Raw genomic sequence first — 24,008 nt, forward strand, 5'->3', positions numbered from 1 at the left:
CTTTTTTTGGTAATGGAGTTTTACAAAAGTGTTTTAAAAGCACACACACACATTTAATTCACAAATAACAGACAAATTAATTGACAAAAATAATGGTAGCACTTTATTTTACATTCATGCTTTGTGTGTACATACTGTGTACGTATTATAGTGATACAATAACTGGGAAATAACTAGGTATTTAGTTAACCCTGAACCTAACCCTAAACCTTATCTTAACCCATGTAGTTACTTATATTGCCAGTACTTTCTTAGGTACTTCAGTACATTGTAAGCACACGTAAGTGTATGTACTGTAAAATACAGTGCAACCAAAATAACATACTGAAAATATCATTATTGTAAAACAACAACAACAACAAACAAACAAACAAAAAACAAAACAAATGGGACATCATAAAAAAATGCATAAAAATATGCATTAAAACAAGTAGTTACTGATGTGCCATTCATTAAAAGTGCATCATGTTACATTTGTTTATATGTTTACAGTTTTTGTCAGTTTTTGTCTTTTGATTGAAAACGCATATTTTTGAAAATGGCACTGTTATCGTTTCCGTGTAAACACCCAATACGGGAATCTTTGAAAATGGTGACGTCATGCGCGTGTGTAGTACGTGTTATATGTAGACATGCGCAGTACGTGTCGATTTTAAAGTCAAGTGCGAACAAACATATACAACAATGGCGGAGTACATGGTACTGTTGTTGCTGCTCAAGAGTTTGCTAATGCTTCTTCAGCAAAGTGTGGATTTAATTCAAGTTTATTTTATTTGTATAGCGCTTTTTACGATAGAAATCGTTGCAAAGCAACTTTACAGAAAATTCAGTTTCTACAATATTTAGTAGTAGCTTATCAGTGGTGACTGTCAGTTTATGGACATATGGCAGAAATGTATGGAAAATCAAAGACGTAATCAAATAGATGATGAACACTATTTACAGCAATTATTATATGATGCAATCAAACTTATAGCAAAATTTGGTAGTTCTGTATGTTGTTTCAGGGTTGGCATCATATGAGGGGTTTTTTACTACTATTACAACCAACAGCGGAGACTCGTCATATACATCATATAATCGTCACTTCCATTCAGGTACTGTTTAATAACAAGGTGACAGCGCCAACTCCTGGCCTGGCATACGTAATACAGCGTTTTTGGTTGTTTTCGCATATATGTGTAAACGCAAATTGTTTTGAAACGTTGTTGTGTATACGTGAAACTTTTTTAAAAAGCAAGGGAAAAACTTTTCCGTTATCGTTGTCGTGTAAATGTAGACTAATAATATATAAAAGATTTTTATTTAAAATAAATGATGTTCTTTTGAACTTTTGCTCACAGTATACAGACTCATAAATAAGCAGCAAAACGGTTTTCAACATCTGTAATAAGAACTGTTTCTTGAGCAGCAAAGCAGCATATTAGAATGATTTCTGAAGGACGCTGAAAACTGGAGTAATGATGCTGAAAATTCAGCTTTGATCACAGGAATTAAATTACATTTTAAAATATATTAAAATATAAAACTTATTTTAAATTGTAATAATGTTTCACAATAATCAAATAAATGCATAAGAGACTTCTTTCAAAAAAATAAAAAAATCTTACTGACCTCAAAAGTTTGAGCAGTAGTGTGTATATACAGTACATACAGTACATAATCCCAAGAAACATAAGAATGATCACTTCTGAATGGAACACCTAAAAAAATCTGTTTCAGTAATGTGGCAGTTATAATGTTTCGTAAGTGCTGTTTTTCAGCCTCTCTGCATCGCATTTTAATTAATTTCACTAGAGAGAGTGTTATCTTGAGAGTAACGGTCTGAGTGTGTGAGGGAGGGATATGTAAATAAACTGAGCCATATCTCCTGAGTTTAAAATAATTAACACATCACAAGCATGTGAAGCAGCACTTTGCCGTTAAATAAATCCTGGCTCTCACTGTAATGGCCACGGCTTCCTTTTAAGTGCTCAGCTAAACCGCTTCCATATTTACAGCATAATATCCAAAAGGTCAAGATGAGGTCACCTGTATATTTTGTGTTGAAAACGGTCACACCAGTACATGCGGTTGGCGGCGACGTCGATATCAATGGCCACTGCGTTCTTCTGAGTAGGAACCACCTGTGTGTAGTCCCTCTTCACCAGGTCAATGCGTCTGATCTCATGCCTGTTTGTGAACATCAGGTAAGGGCTTTTTCCTAAAACAAGCACAAAGACACAGAGATGCACAAAATCACAGAGAGTTCAGAGATAACTCGATCTTGAAACAAAGAAAAGCTTTCTGCCCAGGATTACCAGTATATATACACATATAATATAATTTATCAAAAAAACAAAAACAAAACAAAAGCACCAATCATTCAGAATCATTAGGATACATAAAAATAAAGTTAACGTTTAAGCGCAATGATTTATATATACAGGTGCTGGTTATATAATTAGAATATCATCAAAAAGTTGATTTATTTTATTAATTCCATTCAAAAAGTGAAACTTGTATATTATATTCATTCATTACACACAGACTGATATATATTTCAAATGTTTATTTCTTTTCATTTTGATGTTTTATAACTGACAACTAAGGAAAATCCCAATTCAGTATCTCAGAAAATTTAAATATAACTTAAGACCAATACAAAGAAAGGATTTTTAGAAATCTTGGCCAACTAAAAAGCATGATGAACATGAAAAGTATGAGCATGCACAGCACTCAATACTTAGTTGGGGCTCCTTTTGCCTGAATTACTGCAGCAATGCGGCGTGGCATGGAGTCGATCAGTCTGTGGCACTGCTCAGGTGTTATGAGAGCCCAGGTTGCTCTGATAGTGGCCTTCAGTTCTTCTGCATTCTTGGGTCTGGCATATCGCATCTTCCTCTTCACAATACCCCATAGATTTTCTATGGGGTTAAGATCAGGCGAGTTTGCTGACCAATTAAGAACAGGGATACCATGGTCCTTAAACCAGTACTGGAAGCTTTGGCACTGTGTGCAGGTGCCAAGTCCTGTTGGAAAATGAAATCTGCATCTCCATAAAGTTGGTCAGCAGCAGGAAGCATGAAGTGCTCTCAAAACTTCCTGGTATCACGGCTGCGTTGACCTTGGACCTCAGAAAACACAGTGGACCAACACCAGCAGATGACATGGCACCCCAAACCATCACTGACTGTGGAAACTTTACACTGGACCTCAAGCAACGTGTGGATTGTGTGCCTCTCCTCTCTTCCTCCAGACTCTGGGACCCTGATTTCCAAAGGAAATGCAAAATTTACTTTCATCAGAGAACATAACTTTGGACTACTCAGCAGCAGTCCAGTCCTTTTTGAAGCGAGACACTTCTGACGCTGTCTGTTGTTCTAGAGTGGCTTGACACAAGGAACGCGAAAGCTGAAACCCATGTCTTGCATACGTCTGTGCGTAGTGGTTCTTGAAGCATTTACTCCAGCTGCAGTCCACTTTTTGTAAATCTCCCCCAAATTTTTGGAATGGGTTTTGTTTCACAATCCTATCCAGGGTGTGGGTTATCCCTATTGCTTGTACACTTTTTTTCTACCACATCTTTTCGTTCCCTTCGCCTCTCTATTAATGTGCTTGGACACAGAGCTCTGTGAACAGCCAGCCTCTTTTGCGATGACCTTTTGTGTCTTGCCCTCCTTGTGCAAGGTGTCAATGGTCATCTTTTGGACAACTGTCAAGTCAGCAGTCTTCCCCACGATTGTGTAGCCTACAGAACTAGACTGAGAGACCATTTAAAGGCCTTTGCAGGTGTTTTGAGTTAATTAGCTGATTAGAGTGTGGCACCAGGTGTCTTCAATATTGAACCTGAAGATACTGAAGTTGGGATTTTCCTTAGTTGTCAGTTATAAACATCAAAATTAAAAGTAATAAACATTTGAAATATATCAGTCTGTCTGTAATGAATAAATATACAAGTTTCACTTTTTGAATGGAATTAGTGAAATAAATCAACTTTTTGATGATATTCTAATTATATGACCAGCACCTGTATTTTTTAAAAACATTTTAAAATTATATACATACATCTGTCTATATTGTACTGTAAATATTTAATATTTATTGATATTGATGTTGTATGACTTAATATTTTTGTAAATGTCATTAACTTTATAATAGAATTTATTTTAAAAAATAATACATTGATTCAAAAATGAAAATATTGTGAATCTGATTACACTAGTGGCTCTGTATGTTTTGAGTTTTGTTGCAAAAGTGTTGTATCAAGATATCTGCTGGTGTATTTGACCCCTTTTGCCTGTTTGACACTGATTTTTAAGATTGCCTTCTAAACTTGGTTTTGCTTGGCTCAGTAAATAGTCTTGAAAATACTGTAAATACTAAAAATTGGGATAGTAAGAAGTTTGACACCATTTCATTTGTAAAACCTTTTGATCTCTTTTTTTTGGGCTGTACTTTCTTTTCTTTTCTTTGGGTTAAAAAAGGTTTAAAAACTAAGAACATTTAGTTTGTTGTTTTGGCCTTGTCGGCTCCCGAACTCAAACTTCCAATAAACCTGTTGTTATTGCAATCTTTTTTTTTATGCAAGTCCTTTCATGTTGCGCTTACTCTCTAGACGGGGCGTAACAAATATACATACTTATATATATATATATATATATGAAGTTCTGGTCCGCTCGTAACAAGCACCTTACTAGCATAAAAACATCTGCTTTTTTATAGGAATGTCTTACCCTCAGCTTTGCAGGTCTTGCTTACAGGGTCCATCTCATAACCCGGGTGACATTCACACTTGAAATCCCCTTTCAGATTAATGCAGATCTGACTGCAGGCATCAGGGTTCTCACACTCATCAATATCTGTGGAGTACACAGACACGTGACTGCAGACATGCTCACTTGCTCAAGACGGCTGAATATCATGACTACATTGTACAGTATATAGGAAAAGACTGTCTGTTATGACCTGCTATTGTTTAAGGGCACATTGTCAAGACCAAAATAGACTAAACATGCCTCATTTAAATGTAGTTATTACTGTGAGATCTTAGTTTAATATTTAAGTCATATGTACCATGTGTTATCCATGAACAGAACACAGATGCCTGTAAGCTGAAGGCCCATGTTCTTGCCCAGTATAAAATTCAGTTAAATCAGCTTTACTTTTACTGTCAAAATCATCTCATCATTGAGCCAGGCCTGACCTCCACATGTCCTCTTGTCCAGGAGCTTATAGCCAGCAGGACACTGGCACTCGTATCCAATGGGACGATCCACACAGATGTGTGAGCAGCCTCCATTGTTAAGCAAACATTCATTTAAACCTACAAAAGAGAGAAGAGACGTAGAATGTAGATTTTGAAAGGTACAGTGCCCTCCAAAAATTTGGAAATAGTCTAAGTGATGTTTTTTTTGATAATCGAAATATCAATTTAATCCACAACTGATGTTGACAAAAACATGTTTCCTTCATATTAAAACAAAACAGCTTATCCCTTTTAAAAGGGAAAATAAAGAAGTGCATTTAATTGTATTGAATATACACTTGTTAGTGTTCCTCAAATTTTTTAAAGTTTATTTTTTGAAAAACTGTACTTTATGACTTAAGTGCACTTTTAAAAGTACATTTTAATTGATTGATATACAAATATATTTAATTAGGATAATAAAATAAAAGATAATACAAATTACATTAAATATATTTTTAAATATATGTTTACCATAAATTATTGTCAGTACATTCAGTCAGCACATTTTTAACCATATTTCAAAAACAGCAGAATTATGAACTTACATATAAAAGTGTACTTAAGTCCCACTTAAGTGAGGAAAAAAACACTCTTTATATACATTTAAACTTTAAATAAATTTTATTTAATTGTAATTAACATGCAGTTGAGTGTCAGAAAACATTCCATTCAGTTTGCACTTATGTATATTAAGTATAGTACTTCCATACTTCATTTTAAGAATAACTTCTTTCACAAGAGATGACTGACAGAAGATTTCATTCAATTTATGCAAAATACAAGCCATTAGAAAATAACTTTCACTCTTTGTTTACATTGATATATGATTATTTCATGTTACAATAATAACAACTGAGGCGTGCTGTTAGTAATAATAACTAGTGCAAAATAGGTGCAGCGCAAATATAATTCAGACACATTCCCATGTTGTCAGCAATTATTTTTGTATCACTTCAATTTGCTCCACTTGTTTAATACTGTTGTCGCTTCCTTGTACTGAAAAACATGAGCCATGAGCTTTTTCCTTCATCTGGCAAAGAAAATTTTATTCTTCATCTACGTGAGTGAGAGCAGCTGTCTACATCTGAGCAATAAAAAACCAACACAATTACCATCTTCAGGCCTCATTTACATTCCAAAGGGTCTGTTTTAAAAACATATGCAAGTGTGAGTGATATTATAGAGAAAGCTTCAAGACGACATTGAAACTTTCAGGCACTGAACCATCTTGTGACTTAGTGTGTTAAAATAACGTTGCATTGTTTGCAGTTGAATCCCAGGAACATATTGTGTCTGAAAGCTTGAGTGAGCAGCAAGACATATTGAGCATTCTGCAGACAATAATTTAATGAGGCAAAATGGAGATGGCTGTGTGGGCCAGAAACGAGCAACAATGTGCTTTCTCTTTCTTCTGCGCTCCCTCATAAGGTAGCATTTGTGGACCAGGTGTTCTTTTCAGCTCTCTGCGTTCATTAGTAGGTGCTGGCATCCTGACAAAATCCATGGAATTTAACAATTTGGGGCAGAGCCACGTCGCTCAGAGCCAGCCATATGTCAGAGGATGGGGGATTAAAGGTGAAGACACTGAGGGCATTAAGATGGAGTTATGAGCTCTTTCTTTGGAGATTTTGATTATTACGGCACGTGGGTGAACGTGGCATTTGAGGGAAGAGGATAAGGGTTCATGTTTGGTGATTATTTAAAGAAGAACATTTTGTCGGCACGTGGGTGAACGTCACACACACACACAACACACACACTTCATGTTTGGTGAGGACACTCAGGCCTCTAGAACAACCACTGCAGGTCTTCATTCCTCTTTGAAGCTAATGGATTCTCTGAGAAGATGGCAGTCTGTCAGCTCTGCCCCAGATAGTGCTGGGATATATGAAAGTGAGAATGAATAAAAAATCTTGTTTTCTCTGCCATATAAATTACGATGCACTTTCAGTGGTTCTCCAGCAACTTCCTACGTACTGTAATCTATTTGATTTTGGCATTTTTAGCATGTTGCTACATAGTCTGGGAACACCCTCAGCATAAACCGCTCTGAATCACGTGTGTAATCAGTCCAATGGATGGACGAGACATCATAGGCGGGTGACGTCAGAGACCAGAAAGCTTAAAAGCACGTGCGGCGAAGCCGGCATTAGCCTTGTGTCTTTCAGCAAGCGCTCTGTGTGTGTGTCAATTGCTATCTGTTTGTGAATCTTATTTAGAGTTGTTTGTCCACTGATAAGCTCCACTGTGTCATAGCTTCAGTTAAGAGAAGTTTTGGGCGAGAGCAGGGAGCGTTCAGGCTGTTTGTTTTCCCTGCTCACAAAAAAAAGGGGTAGGGACACACACAGTTTGTGTATTTTCTGCTTGAGAGTGAAGCACGCAGAATCAGCTCTCGAGGGGGTTGACGGCTGCGACGCGAGCATTTGTTACTGCTTTGCTTCACTCTCAGAAGGCTCTCTTTGGCGTTTCTCGCAGTGCCAGCCCAGCTTTCGCCGAGGCGGAGCGGTGGTTGTACTCGCGGGTTTCCCTGTCGGATCCGGTGGAAGGAATGTAGATGGGCAAGTCCCTATCTTCTTCCTTAACCACCAGATCCGGCACGCTCCGAGGAGTGTGTCCGTGCATGCGATCCTGCGATTGCGGTTCTGCTGCTGCTGAGGTATGGCGGCGACCGAGTGTGCGGGATCGCGCATGATCGCGCATGATCTGGCGGACAGGTTGGAGACGGCTCATCCTATCTCCACCCGTGTTCCCTAGATCTAGAGCTCATTTTCGAGGCTCGGAAGCCCGTGCTGTGGTTTCTTCCCCCTCTGAGTGAGAGCTCGCTGCAGTGTTCATCTTTCTCTGAGGAGATTGATGTTGTTTGTGTGACTGAGTGTCTCGCGCGCTGCCGAGGCAATGTGTATATTACACCATTTCAGTTTTGATGTGAATTTTTCTACACCAGACCGTGTTACTCGTCTGGTTGTTTGACTACATTTAATTCTGAGGAATAAAATTAAATATTTATCTGACTATGAGAAGTTAGATATACGGGCTCTTGGGATATAATTTCTCGAGTGAGAACACATGTTTACCTCTCTTCCTCTGAGGAGGTTGAAGACGTCAGCAAGGGCTGCTGGGCAGGAGCAGTTCCAACCCTACTGTGTTCCAGCCCCTCGTGCTGGGGGTTTTACTTCTTGTACTCCTCAGAGTGGCGCTCCCAGGCCGAAGGCTTCTAGCAGAAAGCGGTTCTGCAGAATGTCATTTTCGCTGGATAGCCTACACCGCATTACATGGTGCCCGTCTCTCCTCAGTGCCCTCAGGAGATCGATCTGCCAACCCTGCCGGTGTTCCAGGGCACAGCGGCCTCCGGCAAGCACTTCTCTCAGCTACCGCCTGGAAACGTAGTGGTGCTAAGAGGCGTGCGAGCTCTTGGGAGGTTTCCAGAGCAGCTAGTTGGCCGTCTCCTGCTGGTGCGCCGCTTCAGGGCACCGAGTTTACTGTTCTGATGACACTAGAGATCAGTCTCGAGGGGCTGATTTCCTTAGAAGACTATTTGGCAGCGTGTAAACTACTGCCAAATGTGTCTCAGTGGGACCTGCACACTGTAGTGAGAGGCCACAGAATCCAGTTCGGTTCTCCTCCGCCTCAATTCAGCGGGGACTTTCCCACCCTGGTGGGCCCCGAGCAGGCTCTGGTAATGGAACAGAAGTAGAAACTCTCTGAGGATGGAGGCCATCGAGGTGGTCCCTCCTCGCGTTGCAGAGTCTGGGTCCTACAGCCGGGTACTTCACTGTTCCGAGGAAGGGTGAGGTGATGCGTCCTATTTTAGATCTGCGTTTTTTGGAACCGCTCAGTCAGGGGACTGAAGTTCAGAACGCTTGCAAAGACCAAACTACGAGGACTGGGTGCGTCACGATCGATCTAAAAAGATGCACTTATCTCCATCCTTCCTCATCGGAAGTTCCTGAGGTTTGCTTTTGGGGGCAAAAGCCTACCAATACCGGTTCTTGCTCTGGCCTTGCACTCTCACCCCACACTTTCACGACTCAACCACATTGAATATTTTTTTTTATTTGCTTAGTTTTTACTATTGATCTTCTTTGACTATTGGTTTTTTGGGTATTAAACTATACCCATCACTTTCGACTTAACGCAGTACAGAGAACCACTTATCTGGGCGTGGTGTGGATTCGCCACGATGCAGGCACATATGTCACCTGCTCGGAATTGAGTCGATCTTCACTGCAGTTGCGAGAGTGAGAGAAGGCCGGTCACTCACTGTCAAGCAGTCTCGGAGACTGCTGGGTCTGATGGCAGCTGCATCCAACGTGGTACCTCTTGGCCTGCTGCACATGAGGCCCCTACAGTGGTGGCTCAAGACCAAGAGGTTCTCCCCGAGGGGAAACCCACTTTGCATGATCAAGGTCACACGGCGGTGCCTACGTGCCTTGGGACCATGTGGAGAAAGCCTTGGTTCTTGTCTCAGGGCCCAGTACTGGGAGCTCCTTGTCGCTGTGTAGCACTAGCGATGGACATGTGGCTGACCGGCTGGGGTGCGGTCATGAGTGGCCACCCTGCCCGCGGTCTGTGTAGTGGTTGCCATCTGACATGGCATATAAACTGCCTGGAGATGCTGGCCATGCTTCGAGCACTATAATATTTTATTTTCTCCCGGACCTAAGAGGTCACCATGTGTAGGTGCGCACCGACAACACAGCAGTGGTCTCTTACATCAAACACGGTGTTTGATGTAAGAGATGGCTCACGCCATTTGTACAAACTAGCGTACCAGATCCTTATGTGGTCCCAGGATGAGCTCCTCTCGCTGAGAGCAGTTCACATTCCTGGGTATCTCAATTTGGGAGCAGACATCCTGTCAAGGCAGGGGCCGAGGCCCGGGGAATGGTGGCTTCACACCGAGGTGGTGAAGCAGATTTGGAGAGTTTTTGGCCAGGCTCAGGTGGACCTGTTTGCGACTCGAGAGACATCGCACTGTCCCCTCTGGTTCTCTCTCTGACTCATCCAGCTTTACTGGGCTGGATGCCATGGTACAGACGTGGCCGAGGCTTCCTCTGTACGCTTTTCCCCCGATTGCTCTGCTCCCGGGAGTTTTGGAGAGAGTGTGCCGGGACTGAGTCCGGCTGCTGTTAGTAGCCCCGTTCTGGCCGGGCCGGGTATGGTTCTTGGGCCTGATTTCTCTCTTTGACAGCACTCCATGGGAGGTTCCCGTCAGGAGAGATCTCCTATCACAGGCGGAGGGCGTGCCCCCACATGGAGTTTGGAGGCTGTAGGTGTGGTCTCTGAGGAGGCACAACTCATAGCTTCCGGTCTCTCAACCAAGGTTTTTGAGACTATTCTCCAATCCAGAACTCCCTCAAAGAGGAAACTGTACGCCTTGAAGTGAAAGCTTTCACTTCTTGGTGTGGAGACCGCCAGCTTGACCCAGTTAACTGCCCGGTTGGTACAGTTCTGGTGTTCCTGCAGGCCCTTCTCTCCGCAGGGTTGACCCACTCCACCCTGAAGGTCTACGTGGTGGCTATAGCAGCCTACCGCGTCCCTCACGGTGGCCAGTCAGTGGGCAGACACCCTCTGGCAAGTTTCCTCTGCGGTGTAGCAGCGTACTGCGTCCCTCACGGTGGCCTGGATCAGGGTGCTGTCCTAAAGCCTCGAGTCCTCTGATCTCCCCTCTCTTGGGGGTCAAGACTCACTCCTTCTGAAGTTTTGCCATTGGACGTGTTGTCCCTGATTACTGTCAGGCTCCTGGCTCCTTCTCTTGCTTTAGCTGTGCAGTTTCCCACACTAGGCATAGATTTGTAAGTCTGGCTGCGTGGGCATTCTCGTTCCTCAAAGCGTTTCCGACGCAGCTCGAGTTCCTGAAGAGGAACGTCTCAGGTTACATATGTAACCATGGTTCCTCAAAGGAACGAGACGCTGCGTCGCAGTGCCACACTTCCGGCATCTCTTCCAGCGCTTGCTTCATCCACTTGAGGCTAATGCCGGCTTTGCCGCACATGCTTTTAAGCTTCCTGGTCTCTGACGTCACCCACCTATGATGTCTCGCCCATCCATTGGACTGATTACACACGTGATTCAGAGCGGTTCACGCTGAGGGCGTTCCCCGAAGTATTTCCGACGCAGCATCTTGTTCCTTCGAGAAACCATGGTTACATACGTAACCTGAGACGTTTTCATATCAGACACAGTTAACTATGACATTTTACACATAATTCTGTAATTCTGCATGTATCCTATTGAAAACAAACTAGACACTTGTGACTGTCACGTCCCGTGTGAAAGGGCTTTAAGTATGAGCGATAATAAATGAGATTTTGCAGAAGATTTCTTAATGTTTCAACTGGTTCTTACAGACAGTGGTTTTTAGGCTTTGTGAGGAGCAGTAAATGTTGCTCCACATGAAGTCAATGTCTGCATGTCGCTAACAACGTGCATTTGGGAACATGCACAGGAATAACTTTATTTTTACATTCATATAATTTCCAACATTTTTGTGGACCATTTTCAGCATTTAATAGAAATGAGAAGCAAGAATAAAACCACTGTCAACTAAACACACAAAACCTCCCTGCAGTTTTCCTGCAAAAAAATGTCAACTAAACACACAAAACCTCCCTTATTTACGTAATTTATTATTATTATTATTATTATTATTATTATTTTAAAGTTATTTTTTATCATAAATTTTTCTTCTGCTTTTTCTTCTTTAAACTGAAACCAGTTTGAAACTGCCCCAGTTTCCTGCCATCACAAACATGTAACCAATCCCATCAATGTGTGGGGCAGGGCTTTTCATATCTGGTCACAGGTTTCTATTTACAACGTATTTTTGGTGCATTGAGCATTGTAGCCAATCACAGACATTTATGTTGATGTCTTGAATGCCATGGTCAATCAAATCCACTCACTGCTCAAAACACCAGAGTTTTGTTCAGTGCCGAGTTCTGCACATTCGTGAATCCTCTCATTGTAACAAAGTGTTGCCACAATGTAAATAAGAGATTCATTGAGCAGTTTAGAGCTTCATTGATTATAACGGAACTTTGTGTGATAATAGTGATTATATCTGAATAAATTCACTCATGGATTCATTCTCGAAATTGCAATGAATTACACATTGATTACCATTTATACAATATTGCCACTTGCCATTGTATAGCGTTAATAGAGTGAAAGTGGAGCAGGTCTGAACTGGTGCGATTCAGTGGAGGTGGATACTAATTAGCATATTCATGGATCTTCATATACTTAATGAGTTGCATTCAAGTCATTTTAAGACATGAATAAATTATTTTCATGGGAAAAATGCTTAAATATGTAATTTTGATTAGTAAATATGAGTTTTAAAGGATCAAATTAGTGGCGGGGGGGCTTTAAAAAGTTATCCATTCGACTTTTCGCACATGCACTATATACTTTTCTAATTTCAAAATATTCTCAGAAGAACTTAAAATGTCTTAGATGTGTAATCAAAAGTCAAAGATTTCAATGTAAACTCTACATTTCTAAACAAATTCTTCTAAGACCAAATAAACTGAACTAAACTATCCACATTCCATTTACAGCTCTCTACTCTTCCAGTATGTCAACAAATAGTTTTCTTACTGCATTCCTTCTTGGGTTCGTCTGACCGATCCTTGCAGTCCTTCACGTTGTCACACACCTTGCTTCCGTCTATGCATTCCCCATTCCTGCAGAGGAACTTCAGAGGTCCTTCACACTTTGTGGCTAAAGCATGAGAGGGAAAAAAGATGATGATGCTTACAGAACATATGGCAGCTGATTTGTTAAGTTCTTTTCAGATTAGCTTTATTTCCTCCCACATAAGCACAAATACTCAGAGGTCTTTTGTGTACAGACTGGTGATTTAACAGATGTGGGCCGATTAGGTGAAGTCTCTGCATGTCTTCCATATAAAAGCCACTTTCAAAGGATTGGCCAATTTATTTCCACACATGAAAGCTTATTACTGCTTAGAAACAATAGGACATGCTTCTGCTATGGACAGACAGGTCTGCACTCATTAAACCTTGAAGGGTGTCATATTAAAGGCCAGAACCAATCTCTGGGATACATTTCACCCTGCTGAATAAGCAGCACAAAAGATTTGTTTAAAGAAGTACACACACACATACACGCCAAGACGTACCATTGACACAGCCAGCCTCGTCGCTTTTGTCGAGGCAGTCATGTATTTTGTTGCACTGCTTGATGCCATGGATGCAGGATCCATCTCCACACTGGAACTCATCAGGCCGGCACGTGAGCAGAGCTGCAGATGAGCCAAACACAGCACAGACATCAGCCAAACACTGATACTTCATGATATTTTGTCTGTAGGGAACATGCATTGGAGCTTCATAATTAGTAAACACCCATATGAATACTTATCTTTTTAAGTCTTTTTTGTTATATGTAATTGATTAAAAAAGGTAAAAATGACACATTTTATATCCACATTGTTATTTTCCTAGTAAATTAAAATTTTTAAACAAGTTTTTGACAGATTCATATAATATGTGTGTTTTCTCTTTATTATGACAGGTGGTCTGCTTCTGTTTTTTAAATATTTAAACAAAATAAGAAAAATGTACACTTTGGCACTTAATGCATCGTGTTTCCCTCTGTAGCATCAGTGAATTTTTTAGCATTTTGTAACAGCTGTAATAGTTTTGTGATAGCATATGTGTCCCGGATCATAGGTATCTACACTCAGCATGTTTGTAATTTTTTGAAAAGTGTTTTATCTTTTGAAAAGGGTTATCTTTATAAAATCAGCAATTTTTTTTCTTGAGAACTATATGTAAATATCTTTTATGTAAAATATTTTATTTTAAACAGTACTTTGTTAAATTTATTTTGTTAAAATAAATAACATTTTGCAGATTCTGCAGGTTGTATGTAAACTTTTGACCACAACTTCACTCACTCACACACACACACACACACACACACACACACACACACACACACACACACACACACACACACACACACACACACACACACACACACACACACACACACACACAGTATATGAGCAAAACAAATCCGACCTGATCTCAAAGTGTGTGTGGCACTTTCAAAGTCCAAGAAAAACCACAAAAACACAAATGTTTCCTCTTTATTGAGTGTTTCTGGAAAGCTGCTTTTGAATAACTGCAGCTTAATTACGCAAACACATATGAGAACACAAACAATATTGGCCATTATGAAGTTCAAAGTAAAACCTCCTGAAATGCTGCATAAGAATGAGGGATTAATGTGATTATAGAGCAGTCTGTGGTGGATGTATACTCCCTCTATTTCAAGGGCTTTAAGATGCTCAAGGGCATACACCTGATGGTTGCCTAGTAACGCATGTGCCACTCTGCTCACCCGTTTTCCCTCTGGCCTGGGCAAAGCGACATCATAATTGACCTGGATGTGTTACCTGACGGTGGGAATGAAGAAAGAGGCAGCAGGTTTAAAACAATAACCCAGTGAGCTTATCTTGCCAACAGAAGTCAAGTACAAGAATGCATCATAATTAAAATCAGGCCCTCTCCTGAGCACCTGTCTTTCTCCCATGACTCTCGAGATCTTCAGGTCGGTTTATACTCCTGGGATCTTGTTGTTTACCAAAGCCGCTCTTCTTAGACTGCTATGTTAGATAACAAACACCTTGTGGCAGCTCCATTTTGTCAGAGGCGCCTGGGGAATGAGTATGACAGCGGTGATGTGAAATCTGAATTTTCCCAGCTTTCAGAGAAGGGTGTGTCCTGGAGATTTTAAAAGGATGTGACAGCATTTTGACAAATCTGATTTCTGCGCATCAATGTCATTGCTGATGTAGATGATATTAAATTGCAAAATCGAAACAAACCATCTTGTGCGATATTGTAACTAGGGCTGGGTGGTAAGAGGTATACTGCGCAATAGAAGTGGAGATGCATTAATGTAGAATTCTGATGTGTGGTCAATGTTATATCTGCTATTTAAAATGGTTTTCAGAATGAAACCCTGTTTCCACTACTGAATAAAAAATAAAAGGTAATTGTGACTTTTTATCTCGCAATTCTGACTTTATTTCTTGCAATTGCCAGTTTATATCCCACAATTCTGACTTTATATCACTTAATTTCTCAAAATTGCGAGTTTATGTCTCACAATTCTGAGGAAAAAATGTCATAAAATGCGAGTATGCATCACATAATTCTGAGAAAAAAAGTAATGATTGCGAGATAAAAAGTCACAATTACCTTTTTTATTTTTTATTCAGTGGCGGAAACAGGCTTCCATACTTCAGATATGTGGTTTGTCAAATCATATTAATAAAGTATGAAATTAAATGAATCACTACTGTGCAGACTCGGGTTCCAAATAAATCACTACTGCACAGACTCGGGCTGCAAATGAATCACTACTGCACAGACTTGGGACTTGGGTTCCAAATGAATCACTACTGCAGAGACTTGGGTTCCAAATGAATCACTACTGCACAGAATCGGGCTCCATATGAATCACTACTGCACAGACTTGGGTTCCAAATGAATCACTACTACACAGACTTGGATTCCAAATGAATCACTACTACACAGACTTGGGTTCCAAATGAATCACTACTGCACAGAATCGGGTTCCAAATGAATAACTACTGCACAAACTTGGGTTCCAAATAAATCACTACTTCACAGAATCGGGCTCCAAATGAATCACTACTACACAGACTTGGGTTCCAAATGAATCACTACTGCACAGAATCGGGCTCCAAATGAATCACTACAGACGTGGGCTGCACAAACTTGGGTTCCAAATAAATCACTCTACTTCACAGATCGGACTCCAAATGAATCACTGCTGCACAGACTCGGGCTCCAAATGAATCGGTACTGCGCAGACGGGGGCTGCAAATGAATCACTACTGCAAAGACTTGGTCTGGAAATGGTGTTATCTAATCATCTTCCATAATGCAGTGATTATTTATATCTTATACCATATGTTAACACTTAAGTGATGACCATGCAAATATTTAATGATGCCAAAGCTTATATCTCAGTAGAAATGAAATTATTATTTGAAAATAAAATAAAATTAAAAATTATTTTTTAAAAAGTATTAAATTCTTAAATGAAGGGTTATTTCACCCAAAAATGAAAATTGTAATTACTTACTTTTATGTAGATTCAAAAATTTTCATATCTTTAATTATTATTATTTTTTTTTACTAAATCAGAGATTTCTGCCCCTTTATTGACAGTCCATTCCACAAAAATTTCAAGGAAAAAGTCCATAAACACATTGTAAAAGTAATCCATATGAATTTAGTAGTTTAATCCAATTCTTCTGAAATGACATGATTATTTTATATTATGAACAGATTTAATTTAGGCCTTTATTCACATATAAACATTGATAAATGTACATACATAGAGCACATCAAATATGGTACTGCTTGATTCATATGTTTTATGTTTACTATGTCTATATGAACTTTCTGAATCATTGACGTTTTGACTGTGTGGGCTTTCACTGAAGCAACAAAAATCTGTCAGAAAATATCCTTATTTGTGTTTCGAAGATGAAAGAAAGTCTTATGGGTTTGGAACGATGTGAGTAATGACAGAATTTCCTATCCCTTCAATATAAATAATTTAATTTTCTTTCCACAAACTTTCATATCAGGCAGTGAAGGATACATGCTTCCATTGTAGCTTAATTCTAAGTCTTGTTTTTTTTTGTTGTTGTTTTTTTTTTACCCACTATGATGCGACACAAAGATAAATGGTGTTATGTGTGGGTTGTGCAGAGTATTCTCTACATTAATGAGCATCAGCACTGTGCCCTTGAACAGCCCATTTAACCCCAGGATGGTCCAGATGGCCTTCTATATAATAAGTGCACTGGAAGATAAGACACACTGAACTCTACATGAATACACAAACACTTGGCTAACATACTGCAAAAGTGCATGAAAATGCTATCATTGTTCTATGACGTTACACAACAATGGTGTGTGTGCTGCCATCACTGTCAAACTAAATTAAAGTGTGTCTCCACACCAAATGCCTTGAGTCACGTGGCAATAATGGCTTCAATAATACGAATTGTCTTTGTGTGGGTGGAATAGATAATAAATGGCAGGCAGTCAAAAAAAATTATCTGCTGTGAACCGTCGCCTTCCATCTCTTGCAAAACCTCACAGTATCTAAGAGAATTTAATTCCCATCGGAGCATATAAGAGCGACATGCCCTTCAGAAACATTGTTGAGGTTGTGTGGTCCTCACAATGAGAACTCCTGCTGAGAATCCTGCAAAGATATTTCCAAAAATGTGGTGGAGATGCTGAGCACCTTCATGTACAATCCCTGGGAGTGTTTGGTTTGTGTGCATCAATGCAGCAGCCAACAAGTTCAGTAAGTGAAAACTGAGAAAGAAAGATGAACCATGAAATCTTCAAAGAGACAAACGGAGAGAGGGCTGATGCACACTCACAAATACACACAAGCATGTTACAAAACCAATCCACATTCTTAAACATCCTCTTAAATGCTACTTTTATGAAAGAGAATTTCTCATAAACAGAACACCCTACACAAATTTATTTTATTATGCTTTTGACAGGTGTTAGGTTGTGTTATTGTTAAGAAGATTGTTACGACACCATCATTTTAGATACCAGCGAAATAAAACAAGTGCTTTAAAGGGGACAATGGTGAAATTTTCACTTTTTTAGCTTTTTTGTATTTACTTACTGTAGGTTTCTGGCTTGTCTGCCAGCTCAGAAAAGCTGAAAAGAAAACACACAAGCAGCTGATATGCATTGTCTGATTCTGGAATTGTCATCCAGCACGTTGTTTCAATATGCAGTCGGTTTCTACGCAGATAGCTACTGTAGCTATTTGAATGAGACCTCCAAGCCATATACGGAGTGAGTGGAAGGCATTCATTTATTTGTTTGTTTTTTTTGTTGGTGGATGTTTTATTCATGTTTTTTGTTGCCTTTTTGTTTCTCTGAAAATATTATTTGATTTCATTTCATTTTTCATGGGTCTTAATTTTTTCACATCTTGCGAACATAAAGCATGGCGCTAGCAATGTCAAGGTCATGTGTTGGATTCCCAAGGAAAGCTTGAACTGATAAAATGTGTACCTTAAATCATTTATATCTGCATAATTTATAGTTATTGAAAATTTAAAAATCTAGATTTTTCCAGAAGAAATAAACGAAACAAAAAGAAACTAATTAAAATATTTTGGTAATGCTTTTTTGGTAACCAATTTTCACTATTAAGTAATTTCTTATTATCATGCATAGGAGCTAATAGTGAGAACTGGTCCTTAAAATAAAGTGTTCCCATTTTTATTATAAAGTAGTTATTGTCAAATTAGGGGTCAAAGTTGTACAGTGAGATCCAAGGACTCAAGTAATAGGAAGTATATAGGAAGTAAGTGATAGTGCACACTCACGGCAGTCTGCCTCATCTGACTTGTCTTTGCAGTCAGGGTCCCTGTCGCACCTCCAGGCCAGTTTCACACACTCTCCACTGCCACAATGAAATTCTCCAGCCCCGCACTGCAGTCTCCGGGTAGGGGGCAGAGCTGGCCGTCCAGACCCACCCCCACATCGCCCCGCCCACTCATCTGAGCCATCAGCGCAGTCAGGGTCGCCATCGCAGGTCCAGGGCTGTGGCACACACTCGGAGCTGTTACAGCGAAACTCGTGTGGCCCACAGGTGGGCGGAGAGCACTTCTCCTCATCGCTGCCGTCTCCACAGTCATCATCACCATCGCACACGTAGACCGGTGCTAAACATTTACGGTTACGACACTGGAACTCCCCCGCTGAGCAGGACCTGGCATCTGGGGATAAAAAACACAGACTTGATCAAAAAATTGCCCAATTAGAAATGAGATTGTCTGAATGATGTGTAACAACCAGCTACACTTCCTGCATAGTGGTAGCTCTTTCAAAGTGTGCAAAAAAAAAACTATATTTTTTTGAGATTTTAACAGAAAGGTGATTTTTGCATTCGACATCCAGTTCATATAATTTAAAATGTTATGAAAGTGAAATGTTATAGATTATTAATAATATATTGCACAACATAGGAATTATTACAAAAAACACTTATTCATGAATTAATTAGGTACTACCAGAATTTAATATTAAAAATGAAATATACACTGCCATTCAAAAGTTTGGAGTCTTTTATTAATTATTAATAGGTGTCTACAATTTTTTAACACGATAGGCCAAAAACAAACTTGATTAAGTGCCATGGGCCAAAAGTGATGTGTATTAAAATTGTTCAAATGTGTTAATATGAAAAAAAAAATTACATTATTTAGAATTCAATTAATGCACATTTTAATCCAAAAATGAAACAAAAATGTTAAAAAACAAAACAAAAATATGAGTTTAAATCCTACAATCCTTTTTGTTTTTCCTTGTGTGTGTGTGAAAAGTGACATGACATACAGCCAAGTATGGTGACCCATACTCAGAATTCATGCTCTGCATTTAACCCATCCAAATTGCACACACACAGTTGTGAACACACACACACCATGAACACACACCCAGAGCAGTGGGCAGCTATTTATGCTGCGGTGCCCAGGGAGCAATTGGGGGTTCGGTGCCTTGCTCAAGGGCACCTCAGTCGTGGTATTGCCGGCTTGAGACTCGAACCCACAATCTTAGGGTTAGGAATCAAACTTTCTAACCACTAGGCCACAACTTCCTCAAGTCAAGTGTGTGATATGGCATGGTGGGCCAAATCAAAGGTCATCAAGGGCCAGCCATGGGCCCCGGTTGAGCATCTCTGCATTAAATTGATCAAAAGCCACAGTAAAGGCATTTATAATAATACAAAGGTTACAGATTTTTATTTCAAATAAATGCTGTTCTTTTGAACTTTATGGAAAAAAAAGGTTGCTGTTTCCACAAAAAAAAAAAAAAAAAAAAAAGTAAAAAAAAAAAATAACCAGAGCAACTGTTTTCTTCATTAAAAATAATAAGAAATGTTTTTTAAACAACAAATCAGCATATTAGAATGATTTCTGAAAAATCATATGACACTGAAGATTGGAGTAATGATGCTGAAAATTCAGCTTTACCACGAGGAATGAATTACATTTTAAAATATATTAAAATTTAAAACAGTTATTTAAAGTTGTAAAAAAGATTTTTTTAAAATTTTAATGTTTTATTTTTTTTTGTAAATTGGACCTTAGGACTTGTTAGTATAACATTTTAAAAATCACTACTATATTTGGTAGTATTATATATATATTCAAAACTATATATAGAAAAAAATTACCAGAGTGTACAAAAATACTGAATGAGTGAAGCCAAGTTATGTTAGAGGAACGTTATTTTATATTTTATTTTGTGAAATGATTCATTCCATTTGTACTGTAAGTTGTTATTATCATCCCTTTCACATTTTTGGCTTCTAACAGGTTTAAAGAGGTTTTCATAAGCAGGCGTTTCTCCTGTGTTTGTGGCACAGACAGATAGCAGCTGAAGTGAAGGGGGCGGTGAAGTAAAGCACAGGGGCTCAGAAAAAGTTACCCGCTAGGTGTGAAAGGGGCAACAGAAAAAGAGAGCGATCCTGTGAAACCCTGAATATGCAGTACATCACTGATGTCTGCAGAAGCAAAGCACATCTCATTAAAGGTAGGGTAGGTGATTTCGGAGAGGTTAGCAATAGCAAGCTAGCTTTGAAAGCATAAGATCCCACCCTCCCTGCAAATCACTCTTGTAACACCTGGGCAAATCAGACCCACAATTATTTGTTATATTTAACAAATAATCCCTAACACCCCTCACCCAACCAACAAGCCAACTATGAGGGTCTATGGACCCTTCCCCCGAAATGCAAATAACCCTCTGGTTATCACAGTAACCAGATAAAGTTTTCGACTTGTAGACACAGAGTCTCCCTTTTACTTAATTCCCACTGAAACAGACACATACTATATAGATATTTAGATACTATATAGATTTTTTTCAGCACATCAAAGAGATTTACATCAAATGGTTCTGTATCAGAAATTTGTATTATCTGGTTCCGATTATAATCGTTACATTTAATGTTATTTGTTTTTTATGATATGCATAAAATCACAGAATAGTGGTTATTTTTAATAGAAAAGCAAGCATGGGCTGCTGCATGCATGGTTTGGCATGGCAGAATGCGAGCAGCTCTTCCTTTGTTTTCACTAAAAGCTGACATCTCAGTTCATCGCGATCTCACAAAGCTCTGTTATAACACAATGAACATATGCACAATGCATTTACATTTATGCATTTAGCAGACGCTATTATCCAAAGCGACTTACTTTTGTATTCAGGCTATACATTTTTTTTATCAATATGTTTGTTCCCTGGGAATTGAACCCACAACCTTTTGCACTGCTAATGCAATGCTCTACCACTGAGCCACAGGAACACTGGATCTTTGTTTGTTCCCTGGGAATTTTGCACTGATAATTTTGTGCTGTTAATGTGATCCTCTGCAACTTTGGATCTTCGGTGAGTAAATTCTAACTTAATCACCTCTGATTGGCCTTTGCGTTCCAGAAATCAACAGCTGAGCTGTGATTGGCTACATTGCGCAACCCTTTAATCACGTGTTATTAAAGGGGTCATATGATGCGATTTCAATTTTTCCTTTCTCTTTGGAGTGTTACAAGCTCTTGGTGCATGAAGAAGATCTGTAAAGTCTCAAAGGGGTAATGTGTTGAGATTAAATAGATATTCTTTATCAAAGTTAAGACTCCGCCACACCCCCCTGAAACACCTTGTTCTAACACGCCCCCACATTTCTATGTCACTATGTGGAAATATTTGTGTAATGCCACCCAAATGTTTACGCAAAGAAAGAAGGTATGGTTACAGTAACCACAGTTAGTGTTGAAGCAGTCATGTCAGGGAGATGCTGTGTGTATCTAGGCAAAAGCAAAAGCACTTTATTTGCCTTTCCGTGAGTAAGATGCATTTAGGAATCTTTAAGATTACTTACAACAGAACAGCAACGCATTTTATGGACGACCATTTCGTGAACCTAGGAGAGGAGGTTATGCTGACTTTGCTATGACATTCTGGCGCTTCTGAAGCAGCTACTGTAAGTGTTTTTTGTTTTAAGTTTAAGTATTTGCTACTGACTGTTCAAATGCGTGTCATGTGTGTGTGTGTGTGTGTGTGTGCGTGCACGTGTGTGTGTGTGTGTGTGTGTGTGAGAGAGAGAGAGAGAGAGAGAGAGTTAAGTATTTGAGAGAGAGAGAGAGAGAGAGAGAGAGAGAGAGACAGGGTCACACAGTGGAGTCAGCTGTCTTAACCGTCCGTGGATTGTGTACTGCAAACACATAGGAGCTTCATCACTGTGTTCCCCTTTCAGGCTTGAACTAATGGTAAAACAAAGGACATTATTAACTTTCTTTACATTTATTTTGAAAGATGAAGCTCGCGATTATAGAAAGGGGCATTACATTTCTGACGAGTGCTTGCGGTGTTCAGCCAATCATGATGCACTGGGCCAGTTGGCCAATCAGAGAAGACTGCGCTTGTCAGAAGGAGGAACTTTGTAGAAAACGACACGTTTGAGAGAGACGGGTCAAAGAGGACCTACAAAAATGTACAGTATTTGAAAATAATGTGTTTTTGAACATTAAAGCATGTCAACATATTCTGTTACACCAAATACACAAAATAATGATCTTATTATAGAAACTCTGCCTAGCTTGTGCGTGTTAATCATTTTAATGTCATTCTTTTTGCTTTTGTGCAACACATTAAAAACATTTTATATGTTTTAGACATTTTGTGTTTAGATCATTTCTATTTTGTGGGTGTCCCGCAAATCATTGTATTCTCCCGCATCCCGCACACACAAGAGTCTCTTCCCGCTTGCGCCCACACTCGGCCATCAAGAGTTGTCCGGCTGTTGCGTTGGGACCCGCGGGAGTGCAGGTCTCTAGTTTGAGCACATGGCTTGTTGTGTGTTTGTTGGTGCCATGTGCTTGTTATCTCATTATTGTTTTAGTTACTTTACCTGTGTCTCCCTCGTTACCCTCCACATTTGTCTCCCTATTCATTCTCCTGGTGTCTGCAGTCCTGTGCTGTTTCATTATTATATGTTTAGTAGTTCCTGTTGTGTAGGTTTGATGTTTCTGGTTTCCTTGCCGTGCTGTGCCCTGTCCTGGCTGGTCTGCCTGCCTGTTTTCCCCCCTCAGGGTAGCTTATGTTTGCTTTTGTGTTACTTTTTATTGTTATTAAAAGCCCATTCATTCAGAAAAATATTTCCCCGACTGAGAAAATTTTCATGAACGCAAATTGGAAAGCTCTGATGATACAAATCCAACACAGCTTTGTAGTAATGCTAGTGTCCATGTTGTTTTCACATTTTGGCTTAAAGGCACAACTCAGAAAATTAGACCATCTGAGGAGTGCATAAATATAGCAATTACATTTGCTTTGATGGCAGCAGGTATAGCCTACCGTTAGCTAGCTACATTAAATGTGCTTCCATAAAAATGCAAAAATAGGGATTTAATGGAACATCATGAGTTGTATTACTTCTGTGGCTCATAGGTGGTGTTTCTGCATGAGGGTGCCCTCTGGCTTCCAGTATGAATGAAACAGACATTACATAAGGAATAATTGATGACGGGCCATTGAATTTTTACAAAAGTAATGCACTCCCGTGGTGTGCATTATTTTTCTAATAATTCAACGGCCCGGAGTCAATTATTCCGCTTATACTATGGTTACCAGACCTCAAGACATCGATCCGA

The 24,008-nt window shown here is 39.5% G+C and overlaps 1 protein-coding gene across 1 annotated transcript in view; it reads right to left on the reverse strand.

Moving 5' to 3' along the window:
• Positions 1-24,008, reverse strand: part of LOC109098856 (low-density lipoprotein receptor-related protein 8-like) — a 95,209-nt gene that overhangs the window by 13,700 nt on the left and 57,501 nt on the right. Inside the window, exons 5-10 of the mRNA XM_042714169.1 lie at positions 18,678-19,070; positions 13,377-13,499; positions 12,833-12,955; positions 5,186-5,305; positions 4,716-4,841; positions 2,032-2,203 (exon numbers count right to left, since the gene is read on the reverse strand). Coding sequence (XP_042570103.1) covers positions 2,032-2,203; positions 4,716-4,841; positions 5,186-5,305; positions 12,833-12,955; positions 13,377-13,499; positions 18,678-19,070 — 1,057 coding nt within the window. The remainder of the gene's footprint in view (positions 1-2,031; positions 2,204-4,715; positions 4,842-5,185; positions 5,306-12,832; positions 12,956-13,376; positions 13,500-18,677; positions 19,071-24,008) is intronic.

The sequence above is a fragment of the Cyprinus carpio genome, chromosome A2 (assembly GCF_018340385.1).
Source record: "Cyprinus carpio isolate SPL01 chromosome A2, ASM1834038v1, whole genome shotgun sequence".
Taxonomy (NCBI): Eukaryota; Metazoa; Chordata; class Actinopteri; order Cypriniformes; family Cyprinidae; genus Cyprinus; species Cyprinus carpio.